This window comes from Pholcus phalangioides, unplaced genomic scaffold, assembly GCF_987345545.1.
Source record: "Pholcus phalangioides strain wild (caught in Gottingen) unplaced genomic scaffold, Ppha-v1.0 ptg000017l_1, whole genome shotgun sequence".
Taxonomy (NCBI): domain Eukaryota; kingdom Metazoa; phylum Arthropoda; class Arachnida; order Araneae; family Pholcidae; genus Pholcus; species Pholcus phalangioides.
Genome location: NW_028301610.1, coordinates 24122385 through 24143826, shown reverse-complemented (window position 1 = coordinate 24143826; position 21442 = coordinate 24122385). Strand labels below are relative to the sequence as shown.

At 38.3% G+C, this 21442-nt stretch overlaps 1 protein-coding gene across 1 annotated transcript in view; it reads left to right on the top strand.

Moving 5' to 3' along the window:
• The first annotated feature begins 642 nt into the window (after positions 1–642).
• Positions 643–21442, top strand: part of LOC149072577 (uncharacterized) — a 38027-nt gene continuing 17227 nt past the window's right edge. Inside the window, exons 1-4 of the mRNA XM_089247179.1 lie at positions 643–875; positions 963–1734; positions 7716–7801; positions 12936–13116. Coding sequence (XP_089103305.1) covers positions 972–1734; positions 7716–7801; positions 12936–13116 — 1030 coding nt within the window. The 5' untranslated portion in view covers positions 643–875; positions 963–971. The remainder of the gene's footprint in view (positions 876–962; positions 1735–7715; positions 7802–12935; positions 13117–21442) is intronic.

Sequence of the window (21442 nt, the reverse complement as noted above, 5' to 3'; positions counted from 1 at the left end):
CAAAGATATGTAAAATACTCTATCATACATATTTATTATGAGGGTTCTCTTTTCCTCGTTTTGAGACCGGAACGGAAGATTTTACAAGAAAAGTTTGGTACAAATGAGTCTAAATAGCTACGAATATATGAGTTGGGCGCCAGGCAAGATTTTTGACGATGGGCCAACGTAGAAAAATAAGAGTCATGTTTCTTTTAAAGAACGACAAAACTGTTATATTTCTCAATAGAAAGTAAAAATCTTTCGGCTTCTGCATGGACTGTATCATCATCGTCGTCGTCTTTATAGTTTTCGTATAGATGCACTCGGTAACATATGTTGTCCGTTAACGTCTTGAGAAACTTTGGGACATAACTCATGGTTCGCAAGCTCGATTTAACCCTTTAAGCCGAAAAAAAAGGGAGAGAGAGAGAGTTTTTTAGGGCGTTTTCTTTCTTTTTCCCCAATTTGAAGGACACAACTCTGTTTACTCACCTCATCAACAGATGGGAAGGGATTTTAGAGGAGGTGAAAAAGAGTGCAAGCAGTTGGCTAAGAACCATGCTTCCATTTTGGCATGTGTGTGCCCCTCACTCTTTTCCTTTTTCCTAGATTTTTATGCTCGTGTGACGTTTTGAAAGTTTATTGGAAGAAGAACAGGTCACTGACGTAAGTATGAACCTGCGCGATGAGACTTTTCTCAACTTTTTTTTTAATAACTCCAGTACAGAACTTTTACCCCTTGGAGATTCATTTTGCCACTAGATGTATCACACGTTCGTTTTAGTTGAGAGCATAATGTCCTAGAGTTATCCAAGTGGACGGACTGATCAGTTAAACTGGAAATTTGTTTTTCTGCAGTGCTGCTCTATTCGATTACTTATGACAACGAATAGGTAATATTTTTGCCGGTGATATAAGCGATTAATAGCATCAAAACACAGTTTTTGTATGGATTGAACACTTTTTTTTTTCTTTCGAAGGATTATAACATGACGCATCAACTTCCAAGTACGAACTCAAAAACATCAAGATCTCATTCCACTCCTCGGACTCCAACTGCAGGTCAGTCAGTAAAAGATCTGAGGCGTAAATCAGTTGCACATGTTGGAAGTACATCAAAGACGACTAATAATACTCTAAGGGTACGTGATAGTTCTGTGGATCTGTCACGGAGACGTTACTCTTCGATAAGATTGCAAAGTTCACCCAAGTTCTCTGGATCCCCGAGTGCTAGGTCGCGTTCACTGAAATCGCCGAGCCAGAATCGTCGACTTTTTGCCGATGATGAAGGTGGAACATCTAGCTCTGATGCAATAACAGCGAGGAGTTTCAATTACTCGTTGTCCGTTCCAGGTGACGAAAGTGAATTTCATCGACTCAGGAATTTCAGCATAACTCCGAAAGGTGTCGTCAATCGAGGGGATTCTTTCAGACGAAAGTCTTCGTCGACGTCGAGATCTTCCAGCCCGAAAACTCCTCCCGTTCTGGAAGTACAGCCTACTTCATCATTACTACCGTTGGAACCTATTGCTGGTGCTACTGCTGCTGCTCCTGCCAGACCATCTGATACATCCTCTGCAGTATCGAGTGCTGCTGAAGCATCTACTCTAGAACCTGTTGCTTCATGTTCCGTAGAGATTGATGCACCCAAGTACAGTGTTTGGGTGACGGGATCTGCTGGTGTTGGGAAAACGGCATTAAAACTGCAATTCATGACATCGGAGTACATATGTGAAAATGATTCCTATAGAGGTAAGGTTAATAAAATTGATTATTTTTTATAAGATACTCGATTGTCGATAGAAAGTTTATGTCATTAATTACAGTTGGGCTACTCTGAGCTATCTACAGCCTTAACTACAAACCAGAAAAATTTCTGGAGTTCCTTTTTAGAGATCGGAAATCTCCGTATCGCTGTTTTGGTGTAAAATCACCGTTTTCGTAACAGAGTTTCCACCAGAACAGCACAATCTCGTAAATTCAACATCATGTTCTTTATAGCAGGGGTCTTCAACCCTTCTCGAATCACGAGCACTGACTATACTCATCATCAAACAAAGAGCACTCCTTACGGCAACTTTTACATACTTATGCTCAGTGGTGAACTTCCCTATAGGCCAGACAGGCTGCAATCTAGGGCCCCGAGGCCTGCAGAAGGACTAAAAAATTTTGAACTATTATTTTATTTGAAGAAATTGTCACTTCTCTCTTCGTAGACACACAAAAAAGGCGACAATTTGCCGTTGACAAAGGACAGCTGGAGTGAGCAGTTTAACATATAATGTGCTCCATTACTTTCGAAAGCCCAGGGCCCCATCAATTCCCTTGGCCTTTACTGGTGAACATTTGATCCTAGAAGCAAACTTCCAATTAGAAAAAGTATCCAAATAACGTGTGAACCTCAGGTATACGGAATTCATATTACAAGGGAATTTTTTTCAGTTATTAAAATAAAAAAAGATTAACTTCTAATACGCGCACCCTGTTCTACAAACCTCTATTAGAAAGTTTTTGTTCTTTTTCTCCCGAGGCTACACAAAAAAAAGTCCATATTTTCAAGTGCAATATTCACCGAGATATTTAATTTGAGAAAATCGGTGAAAAGTGTGGAAAGAACAGCATAAACTAACGGACGAGTTCACTTTATGTTGTTCTTTCCAAACTTTTCTCCAATTTTCGAATTCAAATATCTCAGCAAATATTCCACTTAGAAACGTGGAATTTTTTGCCGGATTCGGGAGATACAGGGCAACAACAGCTACGTTTTTTTGGGAAGGGTATTCGTATAAAAAGTCAATTTTTTCTTCAATGACTATATGATCCCTATACGGTTCGCAACTCAAATAAAAGACGATGGTATCATCTGTTAGATATTTCTAAGACAAATCCGATGATACCCTACGGATTTTAGTGTCTTCCGGTCTGGACACCAGTCACGTGGCCCGTATTCGTAACGGAATTGTTATACGCTATATCTCGAGAAGTTCACAACGCCGATAGACCACGTTGGTATCGTCTGTTAGTTATTCCAAGGACAAATCCGATGATACCAATTTCATTATGTCAATACCTTCTACGCAAAGGTAGGCTAAAAGAACGTATTCACGTCAAGACTTGCGATCGCGTCTATGACACAGCCACTATCCAATTTTTTTTCTTGAGGTGATTTACGTTTGGAGAGAAATGAAATATGTACGTCTTTTGAAAAAGTCATCGGAAAATGATCACAGAAAGAAATTAGATCTGAAGATAATAAACGAATGAAACCTCGAAAGTTATGTTTTAACCCAAAAAATATTGTCAAGTATTAATCAGTCCTTATTTTAGATTTTAAGGGGGATTTGGTGCACGCAAAATTTCGAAAAAAACACATTTTTGAATTTTTCAACTTTCAAACGCTATGAAATTTTCCGCGTCTAACTGTGCTCAAATTTTTGTTCTCTTACCCTGTTCTAGAAATATTTTTAGAATATTTTAATATAAACTGCTGTCAGGCATTATACAGGGTGGGCAAAAAGTCCGTGGAAACTTAGTTATACGTTTGGTGCAAGTTCGGTGAATCAGGCATTGATAACTCCCAAATACAAATACACTGCTGCACATGCAAAATGCCCAACGAAGTGGCTGAGGAAAAGATGCCCATAACAAATATGGATTTCATATATTTCTAAAATACAGGGTGGGCAAAAAAGTCCGTAGAAACTTTAAAAATTCATAAGAACCGGAAAAATAACCGAAATAAAAAACGATTTGCAGGGTTAGCATCGCTAGGTCACGGGAATTTTTTTAAGACAGGAAAAAAAAAAGAAAAAAAAAGCGGATAGGTGGCGCTGACGTACACAAGTCAAAGAAGAAAAGATACGCAAATAACGAACAGAACGCCTTCAAATCGTTTATTACATCAGTATGTGTTCCACATGACCACCACCACAGGGGATAACACATTGCAGGCGAGTCACAAATCCAGCAACGCCAGTGCGCAGCAGGTCTTAAAAAAAAATTCCCGTCACCTAGCGATGCTAACCCTGCAAACCGTTTCTTATTTCGTTTATTTTTCCGATTCTTATGAATTTTTAAATTTTCTACGGACTTTTTTCCCACCCTGTGTATACTAATGATTTCCACTGTAAAACTCTCTTTTCTCAAAAGTTTTTGTTATATAAGGAACATTTTTTCGAACACCACTCATTCAAATGTCTTGAAACTTTGTGTAACTTTCAATACTATGGTGTTACGTACTTCAACACGATTATTTTTTTATTAAAATTATTTAACAAATTTTCATGTCACGAAATATGAGTAAATTTTGGTAATTTTTGGATAAGTCTCACGCTGTTGAAGTTAAAATATGATTAAAAAAAAAATAACCAACAATTTTTTAAAATCCTAAATTCTCGAGCTAAATTGCATAAAAATATTCTTAGTACAGAAACAAAAATTGAGCGCCTAAAGCGAATAGAAAATTTTTAAATGTTCCTTTTAAAAAAAATGGAGATTTTTCCCATAGGAAAGCATTGGGAAGCTAAGATCGTGCATCAACCCCCCTTAAGAAATCAACACCATCTTCTTATCATTTAACAGCGGACGTGCTGTAGTCGAATTTTTGTTTCTTTCAATGCTGGGGAATACACGCTCAAGATGCTCACAATCTAATCGATACGATTCACTTAATGATCATATCGCGTGGAACCCTAATTGATTTTGTTATTAATCTCCGAAAATCATTCGGAGAAAAATTTACTCAAATTAATAATGCATGAAAAATATATCATTTTAAATATACAGCAGGAAATATCGAGAGAGAAAAAAATCTACTTTCCATCGATACTTGAACATTTTTTGGAAAGTTATACCTCAGATTTCCTGTTTTATGTACGTATAATTACTGCTTCTTTATCATGAAATAAGATGGATGATTATTATAACGAGCTCTATGCGAATCTAATAATACGTGTAATACTCAGAGGTGCATTTATGGTTTTGCCGCCTGCGGGTTACATGAATTTTGCTGCCTGCAGGCTATACAAATTTTACCACCCTTCTCCCATTCTAGTCTAATTTTCTGGGATACTCTTTTCTCGAATTCACCACCCTGTGCTCTAACCCGCTGGACTCCCCCAACTCCTGAAAGTACACCTGTGTCACTCTTTTGGTCACTCCCATGCTCACACGCTCTCTAAGTCACTCTTTCAGTCATTCACCTGCTTGCGCGCGCGCTCTAGTTCATTCACTGACCTGATCCCTCGCTCTGTAGTTGGTCACTTGTTTTGTTCATTCGCATGCTTGCTCACGTCCTCATTTGCCCACTCACGTGCTTGCAGTTTTTCAAGGTCAGTCTTTTGGTCACTCGCTGACCAAACTTACTGCCCTTACTGTCCGTCTCGGCCGCTAAAGCATCAGAGGCCCCTGGGCAAAGTGATATTTTTGATTCCCTACCTGGCTAGAAATGCTTGGGAGTACAAATTTACACGCCTGCTCTCGAAAATTTTAACCGGATCTAATTTTTATGACGCCGCCCCTCTCTGGTCTTGAGGTCCGAGGCCGTGCCCGGGTAGGCCCATGTGTTAAGATGGCACTGCTCGGCAGAAGCAGATTTATTTAGGGTTATACAAATTTTGTAGCCCTTCTCCCATTCTACTAATTTTTTTTAGAAACTCATTCCTCAAATTTGCCGCCTCTCTGAATTTTCTGCCCTTGGCTATAGCCCGCTAAGCCCCCCTGTAAATGCGCCACTGGTATATTACGTCTAATTACTCAGATCAAAAAACCGCACTTGCGGTGATTTAATCTCACTGTAATTTATGTGACATAGAGATTTAGAAAAAGGATATATCTATACGGAACTTGGTAAAACCACAGTAAGTACTATGAAACTGAAAAGAGAAGGCAGGCTTTCATCGGCTGGAGTTTTAATAATTTCATACTTTTCGGGCTGTTATGTCGTGGTCACACACAGACGCGTTCCGTCCACTTCAGTGCTGTTTTTGACAAGCGAGGAAACGAAAAGACCTCCTTGAATCACCGTTGTAGTCCACTGACGCCTTTGCTGGCATTGAAGATGTCCACCGTAGTAGTGGACGAAACGACTGCTTCAAAGAAGCTTAGAACACGGCGTAACAGCCCGAAAGGTATGAAATTTATTACTATGAAATTATTTGGATTAATATAACTACTAAATTATATGAGGTAAGAAAAAGCCTTCCGTACTTGATAACACTTGATCCCTTTTGTTTGAAAGTATTTATTCTTGTTAGTATGGTAGTAAATTTAGTGAAGGTTATATATAGTACTGTAAAACCTGCTGATTTGAATACCTGTCTCTAGCCCTATATTGGACTGTTTCGAATGAAATCGGCCATTATCCTATAACACAGAATGTCCACACAATGCTTTACCTCTATATCTTGGGCACTCCTTTAACTTGGACAAATTTTTATGGAACTGTAACTGTGCTTAGACAGATTTCACTATACAGGGTGATTCTAAATTCATGGGACAAACTTTAAGAAATGATATAAGACTCCTAAACAAGCATTTTTGGTCATGGAATGCGTGGCCAAATTGCAATAGCAAAGGCGGTAGAGGGTGTTTTTAGAGAGTGCACAACCGCACTTCAGAAACAAATATCATATTTTTCTGACGGATCAACCATTTGAGGGTGCAGGGTACTATAATGTGGTAGGCCTTCTCATAGCGCAACCTGGGTAACGCGAATTCTACCACAAGTCATTATACTAGTTGATTATTGTTTGGCTCACCCTGATGGACTTGAAACTGATGAAAAACAAACTCCAATCCAATCCGAAGGTGCATATGCACCCTCGAATGGTTGATAGCACATATCATAGGAAATCCATCGGAAAAATATGATATTTGTTTTTGAAGTGCTGCTGCTTTCTAAAAACACCCTCTACCACCTTTGCTATTGTGATTCGACTGCGCATTCTATGCTCAAAAATGATGGTTTGGGTGTCTTATATCACCTCTTAACATTTGTCCCGTGGACCAGAATCACCCTGTATATGAAAGTAAATCTCCGTTTCCTAAAACTATTCAGTACTACAAGAATATTCCTTCTAAAAGCTCCCAATCTTGCCATCAGATCCTTGTTTTAAATGGCTTATGAAGGAATCAACCTCGATGCTAGAGTAAAACATAAAATCTATAAGTTTAATGAGAGTTTTAGACATTTTCAGGAAAACTAGTTTAGAAACATCTCACATTTTACGGGGTTGTGTTGCTTCATCGAGCAACAAAATCTCAACAATTCTGGATAGTTGCTTTTGTATCGAAAAATAATTGCAGTATTAGTACTGCTGGTGGATTCTATTTATGGAAGAACTGGCAAGGAGACTTGCTCATGAAAAATGACAGATGAAGTTCGACAATGAAGTCGTTCATCACTGAAAGTGACTCTTTATAAAAGAACATTTTCTGAAGACACGGCGTTATATTTATTTTATGATTTCACACGGACATAGTTGAAAAATACATCGGCAGATTCAACATGAAGGGATCCGTGTGCTTGCTACAACTCTCGATATCTTCAAGTAGAATCCACCCCGCTTACCAATGAAGTTTCCAAACATAAGTGCATTGACATTTCAAATTTGCTTGGGATACTTCCATTTACACATTTCATATGAAACCCTTCTGAAAATTAACTATCTGGTCTTTATAAAAAAAAATAAACTTTTACCAAGAAATTGATTCATCCGTATTTTCTTGTATAGATGAGAACAATAAAAACGTAACAATAGTTCTCGATGGAGACGAGGTCGAGCTGGAACTGACAGAGTACGCTGGCCTCGATGAAAAAGTAAGTAAGCTAAACTTTTTCATTTAATATTCATACATAACAGTAGAAATGTGATTGAATAGTATCATACCACACGTTCTTTAAACTGCACCACACCGGAAAAGCATCATGAGAGTGAGTATTGTTGTACATATACGTAGAAAAATACGCACTTTTTTGTCCATAATAGTGTTGAACACGATATCACCACATCTGCCCTCACGTTTAACAAATTTTTTTTTGCGATCTGATGAAGCACTTTAGTGTCTACAGGGTGATTCTAAATTCATGGTACAAACTTCAAGGTGATATAAAAATCCTAAACAACCATTTTTGATCATAGAATGTGAGGTCGAATCACAATATATCAGAGGCGGTAGAGGTCGTTTTTAGAGAGTGCACAACAGCACTTCGAAAACAAATATCATATTTTTCTGATGGATTTGCTGCAATAAGTGCAATCAACCATTCGAGAATGCAGGGTATTGTAATGTGGTAGGTCTTTTCTCATAGTGCAACCTAGGCACTAACATAAATTCTACCACAAGTCATTATACCACTTGATTATTGTTTGGCGCACCTTGATGGACATCGCACCAATAAAAAAACAAACTCCAATCCAATCCGAAAGTGCATATGCGCTCTCGAATGGTTGTGATAGCATATATCCATCGTAAAATTATGACATTTGTTTTTGGTGAAGTGCTGTTGTGCACTCTCTAAAAACACCCTCTGCCGCCTTTGCTATTGCGATTCGACCGCACATTCTATGATCAAAAACGCTTGTTTAGGTGTCTTGTATCATCTCTTAAAGTTTGTCCTATGAATTTAGAATCACCCTGTATACTCCAAATAGCAACGATGATGTTGATCTTTAGCTGTTCCAAAGTGTGTAAATTGTTTATGTATACACTCAGATTTAAATATCCTCAAACAAAAATGAGAAATTCGGAACGGCAAGATTTGGAGATCTTGGTTGTTCAATCCTTTAAAAGGTCATTGATTCAGAAAAAATCCTTCAGAATCACCATGATGGAATTTCCAGTAAAATTTCAAATTGAATGCATTGTATATTGATTGCATGTCTATGTAGTATTTTGTTTGAACTGGTCACCATCCATGTTTCTGGGCCATTCATATACAGGCCTTCGTATACAGTGTCTCTAGAAATAAAAATGAGGTCTTTCAATATTTGAATATCTCTCTGGACATTGGCATGTGCTTGTGAATACAATTTTTCCTTTTTTTCGTCCTATTCCCGTTCCGAATCGATCCATAAGTCCATCGTGAGGTTTCGGGAAAAGTCAAATATGATTTCCTTTGAGCAACGTTCATAAAAGTAAAAAGACGGAATAAAAAAAAAAAATACTGGATAAAAGATCATTTTATTTCTTTGTTTCTTTGTTAAATTTTATACATTTTTTATACGTTTTCTCGGGGAAGTGAAAAGAACTTGAGACAAGTGGAGCCGAACTTGGATTGAAAAGGTGCCAACAGATAACAAGCTACACACAAAGGACGGAGACAGTTTTGTTCTTTGTTTAAAGAAGAGGGGACCCCTCTGATCTTCTTTATCGCTTTTCCAGTTTTTTTTTCCCAGATTTTTCTTTCTTTTAGGAAATATTTTGTAGGTTAATAGCTACATCACAAAAGAAAAATTTTAGACAGTATTTTCCTCTTTTTCGCCCATTTGTACTACGAGGAACCGAAGAAACCAAAAAAAACTTACATCTTGACAATGCTGATGTATTGACTCAATGTAGCTGATGCAATACCGAAAAGTAATGGTTAACCATGAATACCAGCCACGTAAAATTCTTTATTTGAAATAAATTGGTTTTTAATGTGATTTCATTAAAGCGATTGAATCTATACTAGTTGACAATCGCTAAGGAACGGTGTTATCTTTCGTTATGCCTAATGACAGACATCCTTTAAAGACATGGAACTTGGCGCATGTTTAATAGATATCCTGAAGTATCTTTATTATGCAAAATGAAACAGATATGCAACATGGCAAAAAAAAAAAGACAAGAAAAAGAAAAGAAAAAGGTGCTCCTTACAGCAAATTGTAAACAGTTACGAAAAGTGCTCGTTATGCTGGAAACAAGGATAGATACGAGTTTGTGAGTATGAATTATGACCTCCTCGGACACTGGTGCACATTTGGCATCTGTTGTGCACATGCTGTCTACTAAATTGTTGAAGAGAGCTTGAGAGATTTTGTCCCATTCATCCTTCAAGGTGATTTTGAGTTCCTGCATTTGCGGGAACCATTTCTCGGCGATTAAATAATGTTGGTTTATATGCAAGGAAGTCTGTAAAATGCATTCTGCTACGAGCACATCATCGTCGAAGAAGATTACGTTGGTGTAATGAACGTATTCGTTGAAAACCGCACCAGTGAGTGGTCCAGAGTCATGTTCTCTGACGAATCCCGATTCAGCATCAACAGTGATTCTGGACACCAGCTACTGTGGAGAGAGCAGGGAACTTGTTACCATCAGCAGATCGTCCAGGAAATTAATCACTATGGCCAAGCCCATACCCAGAAATTTCTTTCGGAGGGGGGAATTCTTTCTTCCTTTTTTTAGGTCATTTTCTCACAGTTCGGGGGGGGGGAGTGACCAGACCCACAAGTCCCCCCCCCCCCCCCCGCTACGGACTTGGCTATGGATAAGCAGTAATGATGTACTCGGGTATCAAGCACAATGGCAGATTTCTGCTTCATATCTTTGATAGAGGTATCGTAAAACCACAGCGGTATTGCGCCGACATTCTACTGGGTGATATCTGCCTTTTCCGAGGTGTAGTTGATTAAAACTTTCGATTCATGGATGACAATGCCCGCCCCCATAGAACAGATGAAGTGGAAGATATTGAACACTCTATATATATAGAAAGTGAAGATATTGCGCGCATGCCATGGCCTGCATATTCGCCGGACCTAAATCCCATAGATCACGCTTGGGATACACTCGGCAGACGTATTGCTCTAAGACATAACCCTCCTCGAACGATACAGGAACTCAAAATTTCTTTGATGAACGAATGGGTCAAAATCCCTCAAGGTCTCTTTAACAATTTAGTGCACAGCATGCACAACAGATGGTAAAGGTGCATCAGTGTCCGAGAAGGTCACACTTCATACTGAAGAACTCATATCTGTCCTTATTTTCAGCAGAACGAGCACTTTTCGTAATTGTTTGCAGTTGCCGTAAGGATCATCTTTTTTTTTATTTTTGCTTAACTTTTTTTTGCCTCGTGACGATATCTGTTCCATTTTGCATAATAAAGATACTTCAAGATATCTATCAAAAATGTGCCGAGTTTCATTTCTTTGAACGATGTCTATCGTTAGGTATCACAAAAAATAACACTGTCCCTTAACAATTGTCAAGCAATGTAGATTGATGCTTAATTTCAAGTTTTTTCTTATTCTTTTGCAAAAGTCGAAAATTTGTGGAGTTAAAACTTGCAAAGTGCACATTTGTTGTTTTTTGAAAAACGTAAATATGGACACCCCGTGAGGGTACAGTGCCAAATAGGTCATTCTCACAATTCCCACAAAACGTTCTCTTCACTATTTTTCATTCCTGATATTTACGGCTTCCTGGATACAATTTCCACTAATTGCGCATGACCCAAATACAGATAGTGGAGGAGGACCAAAACTAACATCCATTCTCATTACAAAAACCTTTCTCCCACCATTAACCATCGACATTCCTGTGTGTTTCTATCCAACTCGAATTTTCCCTTGCTCCTCTAAGTGTTGATAAATGGTAATTTTTAGTGTACAAGTAGTTTAAAACTTCATCAGAAAAGATATAGAAAAATCCAAAATCTGAAATAAAATCAGTGATTTTCCTGAATTTTCTCAACTGGAATCTCGAGAACCATTGGAAAAGCAAACGAACAATCAAATGCATACCACTTATCCCTATATAATCGACTTGGCTCCCTATAAATCCTGACTTGACACGAAAAGAAACTGTTTTTGCCTGGTTTTAATTCAGACATTTTCTAATACCGTTTCAAAGACAAATTTTCTTTCACTTGTTTGAGCGTTTCTGCCGTGGGGTACGAACATAGTGCACGCTGGTTTCTGATTCTGCGAGTCGGCGCCATAACGGATTGGTTAAAAACCTGAATTTCTAGTTTTTTAACCAATCCGTAATGGCGTCGAATCGTAGAACCGGAAACCAGCGTGCACTATGTTCTTATCTCTGCAATAGAAAGACGACGTCTTCAAAACAGTGGTCTGAATCCACAAACAAAGGAAGTCGTTGATGGGGGTTGGAAGGGCTGTTTACTGCGGGTCGTTTGTGTAAGAGTCAGCCTTTGTGTTTGATGAGCTTGATTGGTTTTTGATCCAATGCAACGGTGAACTCTTATCCAAACGACCGTTACAGCAAACACTTTCCATTTCGAAGGTTTTAACAACTAGCTGTTGCGAAGATATATTTTGGAAAGACAGAAAATTCAACTGCCCCTGCGGGGAATCGAACCCACGTCCTTTCACTTTCCGGGTGAACGCCCTAGACTACAGAGGCAGAGAATCTCTCAATCTTTCTTTGGAGCTCGTGTACACTGAAAGGGACCGTACATGGACGGCCGAACCAGACTCAGGCCAAGCTCACAACTGCTGACGCTGCCACCAAATGGAATTTTCTCTCTTTTCAAAATATATCTTCGCAACAGCCAGTTGTTAAAACTTCCGTATGGTAGCGGAGAGTGACGTCATCCTTGTGACTTTCCATTTCTTCAACGGCTTCACTTCTTTGTGGTTTCTCTCTCTCAGACCATGACGTTCTGAAGATGGCTCTTCATTTCAGGGCCGAAACTCGTAAACCAGTTAAAAAGAAATATATATATATATGTCTTCAAAACGTGTTAAAAATGTCTTTAAAATCCTGATTTAATTAGTCAAAAGGAATTTGAAACTCTTTTCTGAACAAATAAAATTAAATTTAGGATGACTAAACAAGAGTCCGTGTTCGATTTATCTTAAGTAAAATATTTTCTATAAGAGCGAAAGCGTTGAAGATGCATACGATAAAAGAGATGCGATTCTTTACTTGAGATGCACGAACGGCCATTATTGAATTGATTTAATGCACCATATATTTCTTTCTTTTTTTTGCCCACTCAGACCCTAATGGACGCCCTGTTACCAGACGCTTTCCTCGTCGTCTATTCAGTGACTAATCGTAGAAGTTACTTGCAAGCGAAAAAGATTCTATCTCAAATCGAACCACTCAATACATCAAGAGCTATTATACTGGTTGGAAATAAGACCGATCTGGCGAGATTGAGAACTGTCTCGACGTTAGGTAAGCGTTCTTATTTATTTATTTGATCCTGAATTCTTGATTCATTGGAAATAATTACCCTTAACACACACAACTGTTATTTATTTGAAAAATGTTATACTGAATTGAGATAAGACTGGTGAAATGTTTTGGTGTGAGATTTAAATTCATTTTCTGATCTATCTACTGCTTGAATGCTCCCTCAGTTCAGAACAAGGATGGAATTGTCTCAAGTTCTCACCAACGATCTCGAAATTCTTATGCGCAGGCGAAATCACCATATTTACACCATTAGCATACTGTATATTGGTTCTCACAAATTTTAGCTTCGATCTCATTCTGTCCAGTAGAGAGATGGCCTTTCTTACAGCAGTGACTAAAATAATTCACGTAACTCTCTCAAGTTGAGATATTTTTAGAGTAATTTGTGCATCATTTGTCAAATGTTTTCATAATTCAGACTGATCTCCAAGACTACTGCAGACAATTATAGAGTTTCACAGCTTGCACTAGTTTGGAGTTATGTGCATAGTTTTGAAAGTCACGTAAAGTGAGTCATAAACGCAGAATTGTCTTTAGTGTGACGTCTCCGTTATTTTTGACGGTGCAATCAAAAAATTGCTCAAGTTTTTACATCCGCCTGTAGATGCGGGGTCCCTTTAGAAGTCTTGGGTGACATTAAGGATGGAAGTATTGATTGGGCACTGTACATCTGTGCGATTATTGATTACTCACACCCTCGGTTTATATCTTTATGGCAATTTACTACTATCCCATTTAAAATAATGTGGTCATAAGGTTATCGCGATGGCTTTGCATTGGAAAAGCTATACAGGGACTTAAACTGTAAATAAAAATGTACTCTGTCAGCCGGAGCAATAATGTATTTCAAGGCCTTCCTTCCATAATGTTTAACAAAGCAAAGGGTAGGCTAAATTTGAAGTCGCTGGCTGTTCTGTCACCTGAAAAGCTCAACTTCAAGTTGCAGTCCTGCTAATTAATGTTACGTATGTCAATGTAATTTTCGGTCATTTAGCGGATGAAAATCTTCTGAAAGCAACAACATCATTGTATTCTCTTCTGTTATGTACCGGACGCAGAAAGAAGGTTCAATGCTAAAACATTCAAAGTCCCTATTCTGGTCATAGAGACATTTCGAGAAAAACTAGAAGGAACATTTAGACACTCCGTTTTTGTCTAGGAATCTGAGTGATGTGAGAGTTTTTTCCAGTAAAAGTGCCACAATATCCATTAGGACAACCGCTCACATCATCGTTCATAATTTAAGAGTTCTTTCCGATTCTTAGCAGGTCAATCTAATCCAGTTTCCGCTTCCATAAGCCAATACATAGTAGCATCATTATATTTAAATTTGACGCAGAAACTAAACGTGAAATTCTTCCGTCGCAAACGATTCGACTTGGCACATTTTGGGCAATTCAAGCGTATTTTATTTAAGCGGATAAACCTAACCTTCACTTTCCAGAAATGTTTTAATCGTTCTCTTTACTTACATCTCGGGGCTATTTATAAGTCGTTAATGCATAGTTTCGAGCTATCTCTCTCTCTCTCTCTTTTCGCAGTGTATAAAGGACGCTTACTTTACTTCATACTGACGAACCCCTTAAGCTTGAGATCTGAAAATATCTTCGTCCGCTTTATAAAGGCCGTTTTGAACCATAAGAGAGAAATCCTGGCCCAGGTGAACGTTTCAGCAAATGGCTCTCAGCAAATTAAGCCCACGCGTCGTCCTACCACGCTCTGAAAGGAAAATTCTCACGTCCGCTGTCAATGGATTTAATGGGTTTAGAAGGCTCCACTTTAGCTCTTGGAGGGCTTCACTCCAGCTGCTCATGTAGGGAAGCACTTCAGTTTTGGATGGACCTTGCGGCAACTGATAGATCGTGATCATGCAAAGAAATCATTTATGCTGAATACGCATTTTTCCTGTGAATTATTCAAAAAGAGTCGCATCGTGGGGAAAAAGAATATATTTTTCTCCAGATATATTTCTTTTTCATTTTATTTTTGTTCTTAAGAACTTGCATTAAATATAGCATCAAAAATCGGATGGAATTGCCTCAAATAAACCACATTGACTTTAAATTTCACTTGCTTAACCACCTTTTGGACATAGACAGGTGGCAAGAGAGCAACTGCATCAAAACGTAAAATATTAGTTGACTGTGGAATGCATTTGACTGTGCGTAGTTTATTTTGACATTGACCGTTTAATAAAAAGTCATAACTTAAACTTTTATCAATTTGCAGATACATATATAGTATTTTATAAAAAATATCAATCTAATAAAACAATATTGTCCTAAGCCCATGCTATTTAACAGGCTCCGCTGCCATGTCTTTCAGCGGGCCACCTACATGGGGAAATGGAATTTATTACCAGCGTAGAGTTACTCACGTACAGCCGACTACTGTTGGTAGCGTTTTTGGAGATTTGAGGCCGGTATTACACTGTAAAAGTTTTGTAAAAGTGCTTTGATAAAACTTGAAAAATACAACCAATAAACTGATCGGTTGGATAAGCTTGAATGTAACCCATCAGCTTATTCGTTGTATTTTTCAAGTTTTATACAAGCACTTTTATAAAACTTGTATAGTGTAATACCGGCCTAAGGCATTAAAGATATAACAAAACATTGTAGGATAAATATGTTTATCTTTTTGATTTAGCCGCGAAATTTTTAGCTCTTTCTACTCACTACTTACTAGCATGGCTCGTTCTGCTTTACCTCTGTTGGCTCTCCCCGTATGCTTGGTAGCCCATCGCGTTGTGTAACTTCCTACTGAGATTGAGGTCTCCTTCTATAGTGAAGAGCAACCCCAAATCCCCGTATTAACCCAGGGTTAAACATATTCTAAACTAATTAGAAGTTATTGAGAGACTTGAAAATAATTACGTATACTCCCATTTAAATTTACATTGAATTTATTTACATTATTATAATGAGTCATTACAGATTACACAGGTACATGCACATTAACAATTAACTTTTTCAGTGATGTGGAGGAACATATTCTAAAAACATGACAATACATATTGAGCACCACTTACCCCATCAAAGATCCTAGACCACAATTTCTTCGACGTCATCCTTCTGTCCTAAGATTCCTATCCCTCTGATCTAACTACCAAAAACTCTCTCTTCTCCTCTGCTTGCGGAATGCCCCCTATCCCTCTGTTAAAATCTCTTTATATTTTGATTGATAATTTCAACTCCACCTTTTTGCGCTATTTCAAGACTTTCCATTCGCCCATCTTGAAATTCTCTTTTCCCGTCTGAACCACTTTTTAGTATTAAACATAATTTCATTGGCCCATCTCCTTCTTTGGGAAAATCTCACATTCCCATAACCTTTGACCCTACCATTTAATTTAGATCCGCTCCACGTCCATAGAAACCGTCTAGACGCACATTCCTTCGTAAATCAATGCATTTGACCAGCGACAAAGATTAGCCTTATCTTATTTTTCATAAGATTTCCAGTGCCACGGTCTTCAGCTTGACACGAATATTATTTTACCCACCTAACGTTCTCAACTAGGGTCCCGTTTTATTACATTTCCTTTATTATCTTCGACTACATACAACTGCATTCCAAAATATAGCTTTTCCCATAAATTCAACAGTCTTCTCCTAGGATTAAACTTTCCCATCACATGCGATTCCCTATTACCCAAAATTTTGCCTCCTGACCTACATTCTTATACTATAGTAGGTTTCTTTTACCTTCACTGTAACTTCTTACTTTTCTTTCTTTTCTGCTCGTTTTCCCCATGGATCACTACTACTATTATATAATATCCATAAACTATTTCGATTTTCCCTAACTACCATCAATTAACTCATCTCGTTAAGATTAACTATCTTTAATTAACTCATCAAGTTAACATTCCTCCCCTTGCCGGAAAAATTTGCTTACAGCAAATTTTCAATCCTCTCAGCCTGGGACTAGTTAACTACTGAATCATTCCTCCTCTTCCATTTACCCTTTCATCATATTGTTGATTTGAATTGAAACAACAATACTGTATACTATACTAGGCTGGTTTGGGGCAAGTCATACTCAAAAACATATAACTGTTTCATGATAAACACAATCATACTTATATCATTCATTTTACAACACCATATAATGCAATTCTTTCTATAACATTTCAAATACTGCAGCTAGAATGATTATTACTTTCTACCTTCACCACATATCGATTATGTTCATGCAAGTACTAATATTATTTGACTTCAAGGTCCACAAATACTTAAGGGTTACATAAGTAATAACATATATTCTTTCAAACATTAAAATATTAAATTTACTAGCACATGAATAAATATCCCTCAACTAAAGCTTGTAATTAAACATAAATGATAAACAGAAAATCCATTTGAAAAATAGAATATGTGATAGGACAACAGATCTCGCTAGCATCATCTTCCAATGGGAGAATCATAAGGTGAGTCTGCTTGTACCTAAATAAATCATATATACAATGACCTTCTTCATTTCTTCTTATCGTCTACATAGAGAAACAAGAGTAGAACAACTGAAAATAAAAATAAATGTCGTTAGAAATGTCATTAAGATAATTCTTGAAAAGTGTGACAGGAATGTATTGGGAAGTCCATTCCAACCGGAAAACCAACGATCAGGAGATACTTGTCCTGCGTAAAACTGCAATGTAGTTAAATTCGGATGCAACAGTTCAATGTCTGCAGCTTCTAAGCAAAACGACAGCGGCTGGCAAGTATGTACGGTACGGCCATAGAGACATAGCTTGTCGGAAATGCACCTGGTTTCCGCCTTAAATTCTACCAACTGTTTAGTGGGTGTAGATTGTAGTCTCAGAGTACTAGTAGCGACCTCGATTCGTTCAAACTTGACAGTCACCATGCCCTCAGCACACGTCGAATACGCCATGAACGTCATTCTGGCGAGTGGCGCACAGGCATAACAGCCAGTTGTCGTGATTTCCTCACTTTGAAATTTAGGACACACTGTTCTTCTTTCAACTACAATGTTATAGTTGTCAAAGATGAGTTGCACATTCACAGGTTTGGTGAAAAGCAGCTCCGATTTCAACTGCTCATTTTCATCAATGAAATAATAATGATAGCCTATGGTGCGAGGAAGCGCAGCGACTTTGCTATCAATCATACGGTTGAGCGCGGAATTCTTCATGTCACAACGAAGCAACTCCTCATATGCACTACACACGATGCTACTTTCCGCGAAAATGAAAGTTTTTGTTAGTGATGCATTTGCTTGAACCTGCCCGATTGCGTTATCTTGAGGCACCCCTGCTGGCGAAACATATTCCATATATGCTTCACGTTGTTTTCCGACACGCCTAATGAGCGACTTCTGTATAAGTTGAATCGGTTGATCATAAGCTCCTAGAACTTTTATTTTTATGCCGTTCGTTGTAGACATCGCGTAATTCATCACAGTGGCTTGTGATGTTCCGTTCATACTTTCCTCCATTTCGAGATCGTATGAGCAAGTATACCCTGTAATCGCCCTGATTTCGTAGGTACGGAGATAGTCTGGAACCAGAAAAGCTCTGTAAAATAAACAAGGTTGCGAGTCTATTATATGACACGACGATGAACCTCCATCAATCGCAATACATCTGTTAATTCCCGGAAACTGTTTAGATTCCGTTGTTTCGGCTGAGAACCTTTTACCAGAAACACAGTGTTCTCCCCAACCGCACATAACATTTTGAGGACACGCTACCTGTGCTACCGCCTTCAATTCCGTGGGAAATGTAAAGTACATCCTCTGAGTATTCCATGAGCATCTAACTTTATTCAGTTTGATACTTAATGAAAATAAATTATTTTTATTTTCATCCTGAAACCATAAACAGTGAGTGTAATGTAAATTTTCTAGTGTCACCGTCGCTTGAGTGGTCATTTTACATGATTGCGCATCGTGAACATCTTCACACTCTGCCGTAGTCGATTGCACGATTAAATGATTATTGCATAGGGTTGATGAGGGTTGCACCATAGCAAATAATGCTATTAGTACCAGCATGTTCGCTGCATGCTCTGGCATCCCTACACGATTAAGGTACTCTTGCGTTTGTTGTACTGAATTTCGCAAATGATTTCCCACATGAGCACCTCCTATCATCGTAATTCGAGCCGTTCCTTTAATCAATCGAAATATCTGGTAAACAACCACCACTGTTGTTTTTACCACTTGGAAAATCGCCACCAATGCGGATTTTAAGTAAATTATTGTTATTGAAGCTAACAATATACACAGGGTGTAGACGAAATATGCTGCCGTTGCTGGAAGACATTTCAAATGCTGAAATGCTGCTATACAAAAGAAGCACGGTAACTTTCTGCATATCGTACGACCATTGACGTGCAGCTCCTCTCGTATCGTGTGACCGCCTTTTTCGGCTACGAAAATAAATCGCAATATCCCTGGAAAACGAAGAAAGTTTTCTGGAACTACGGCTTGAGTAGATGTGAGATTAAAGTGAATTATTGTTTCCAGGCCCTCTTTACGCACGATCAAAAGTCCTGGAGATGACACTGCCACAATAGGATCATGAAATTCCAAAGTTTCACCTTTCAAGGTGAATATTGCCTCCTCTTCATCAAGTAGCGACCTTCTATGACGTTGATGTGTTTGTGAGTATTCTAATGGGTGCTCACAAAACTTCAAAGATATAACGCGGGGTTCATTAATTCTTTTAACACCGTCATAATGAAAAATATTGGACCGACCAACCTTAATGTGGCAAAAGCATGCTGATTCCCTACTGCAATTTACTTCTTGGCAATACTCGGCAGTTCCATTACAAGGCAACTGAGTAGTGCACGCACAAGGAAATCCCTCCTTATCACATTCGAAGATTCGTGACGTTCCAGTTAATGATGCATTTTGTGATATTGTGAACAGGCGAGGTGTAATGAATTTCTCCTCCGTTAGTGGTGACCAAATGTAACTAATCCACTTTTTCTGGTCACACTGGCTACATAGCTTTGAGATAGCACAACTATTTCGTGGGAAATACTCGAGGTATTCTTTGGGGACCGCATGGGAACACTTCTTAGTTCCTTCATTAAACAAACAATATTCCGCGTTGTGTTTGAGCGCCACCACTGGTAATAGCGCCAGCACCAAAATCTGAAATTAATTGAATGCGTTTAAGGTATAATTCTTATGTTTTGATTTTTTTTTTTTTTTTTTTTTTTTTTTTTTTTTTTTTTTTAATGGAGAAGTCATACTCAACAAATCCTGCCATGTTTCCTCAGTCCCTCCACATCACTGCATTAAGTCAATTTAATATTACTATTCATTAAATTAACATGATTTACTTTAAATTTTCTTTGGATTTTTTTTTTTTTTCTCAATTCCTCACCTCAATGACATTTAAGAGTTTACTCGCCAATTTATCAGCTAATCGGTCCAGCACCGTTTTTTCCGACTCTTGTGATGCACTAGGTTGTGCCATCCAAGCAAATAATTTATCAGCAATATTCATATTATTGCTACTCGCATCATTACTAGTTCCACCTTCCAACTCTCCATCTCCAGCAGGATTGGTACTTTCTGCCATCCTGTCAATAGAATTCAATTTTTGCACTCTACCATACACATTGCGCGCACGTAAATTGTAACGTGTTGCCTCTGAATTTGACTGAGTATCAGCCACATTCGCGGCAGTTAAGCTGCTTTCGTTTTCGGTTTCATTTACACTACACGCGTCATCAATAAAAGATAACTGTTGGGGGTCTACGTGAAAACTTTCTGGAGAGACATGGTTTCCCAGCTGGTTTCGGTTTCCCCCCTCTGCATTCGGAGGCAACTGCGTCTGTCTTCTGGGGATTATGTACGAATGCCATAACTCAGGCAGTTGTAACTCCCCCCCATTGGCTTCATTTTCTTTTTCCTCTTCGTCGTCTGAATTTCCCCCTGCACTTACGATTTCTACTTCTGACCTGTCCTCTACTTGCGACTCATTTTCCCTCATTTCAGGAAATGGGTCATATGGCCTATGTAATGATACTTTTGTGAGTCTATCCGAATGGACCAGTTGAATATCTTTTGGTTTATGTACGTTTTTTATTCTAAATAGCACTGGAGATTTTTGTTCAATGATTCTATATGGTCCCGTGGATAGCCTACATAATTTATGAGACACCCCTCTTTTGGGTTTCCCCGGGTTAAATAAATATACGGAGTCACCTAATTTTAACTTCTTGTCAACAGCCGTTCTGTCGCGATACTGCTCTTGACGTTCTGCTGCTTGCAGCATGCTAGAACGTACAAAATCATGTGCTTTCTGTAACTTTGGCAGCAG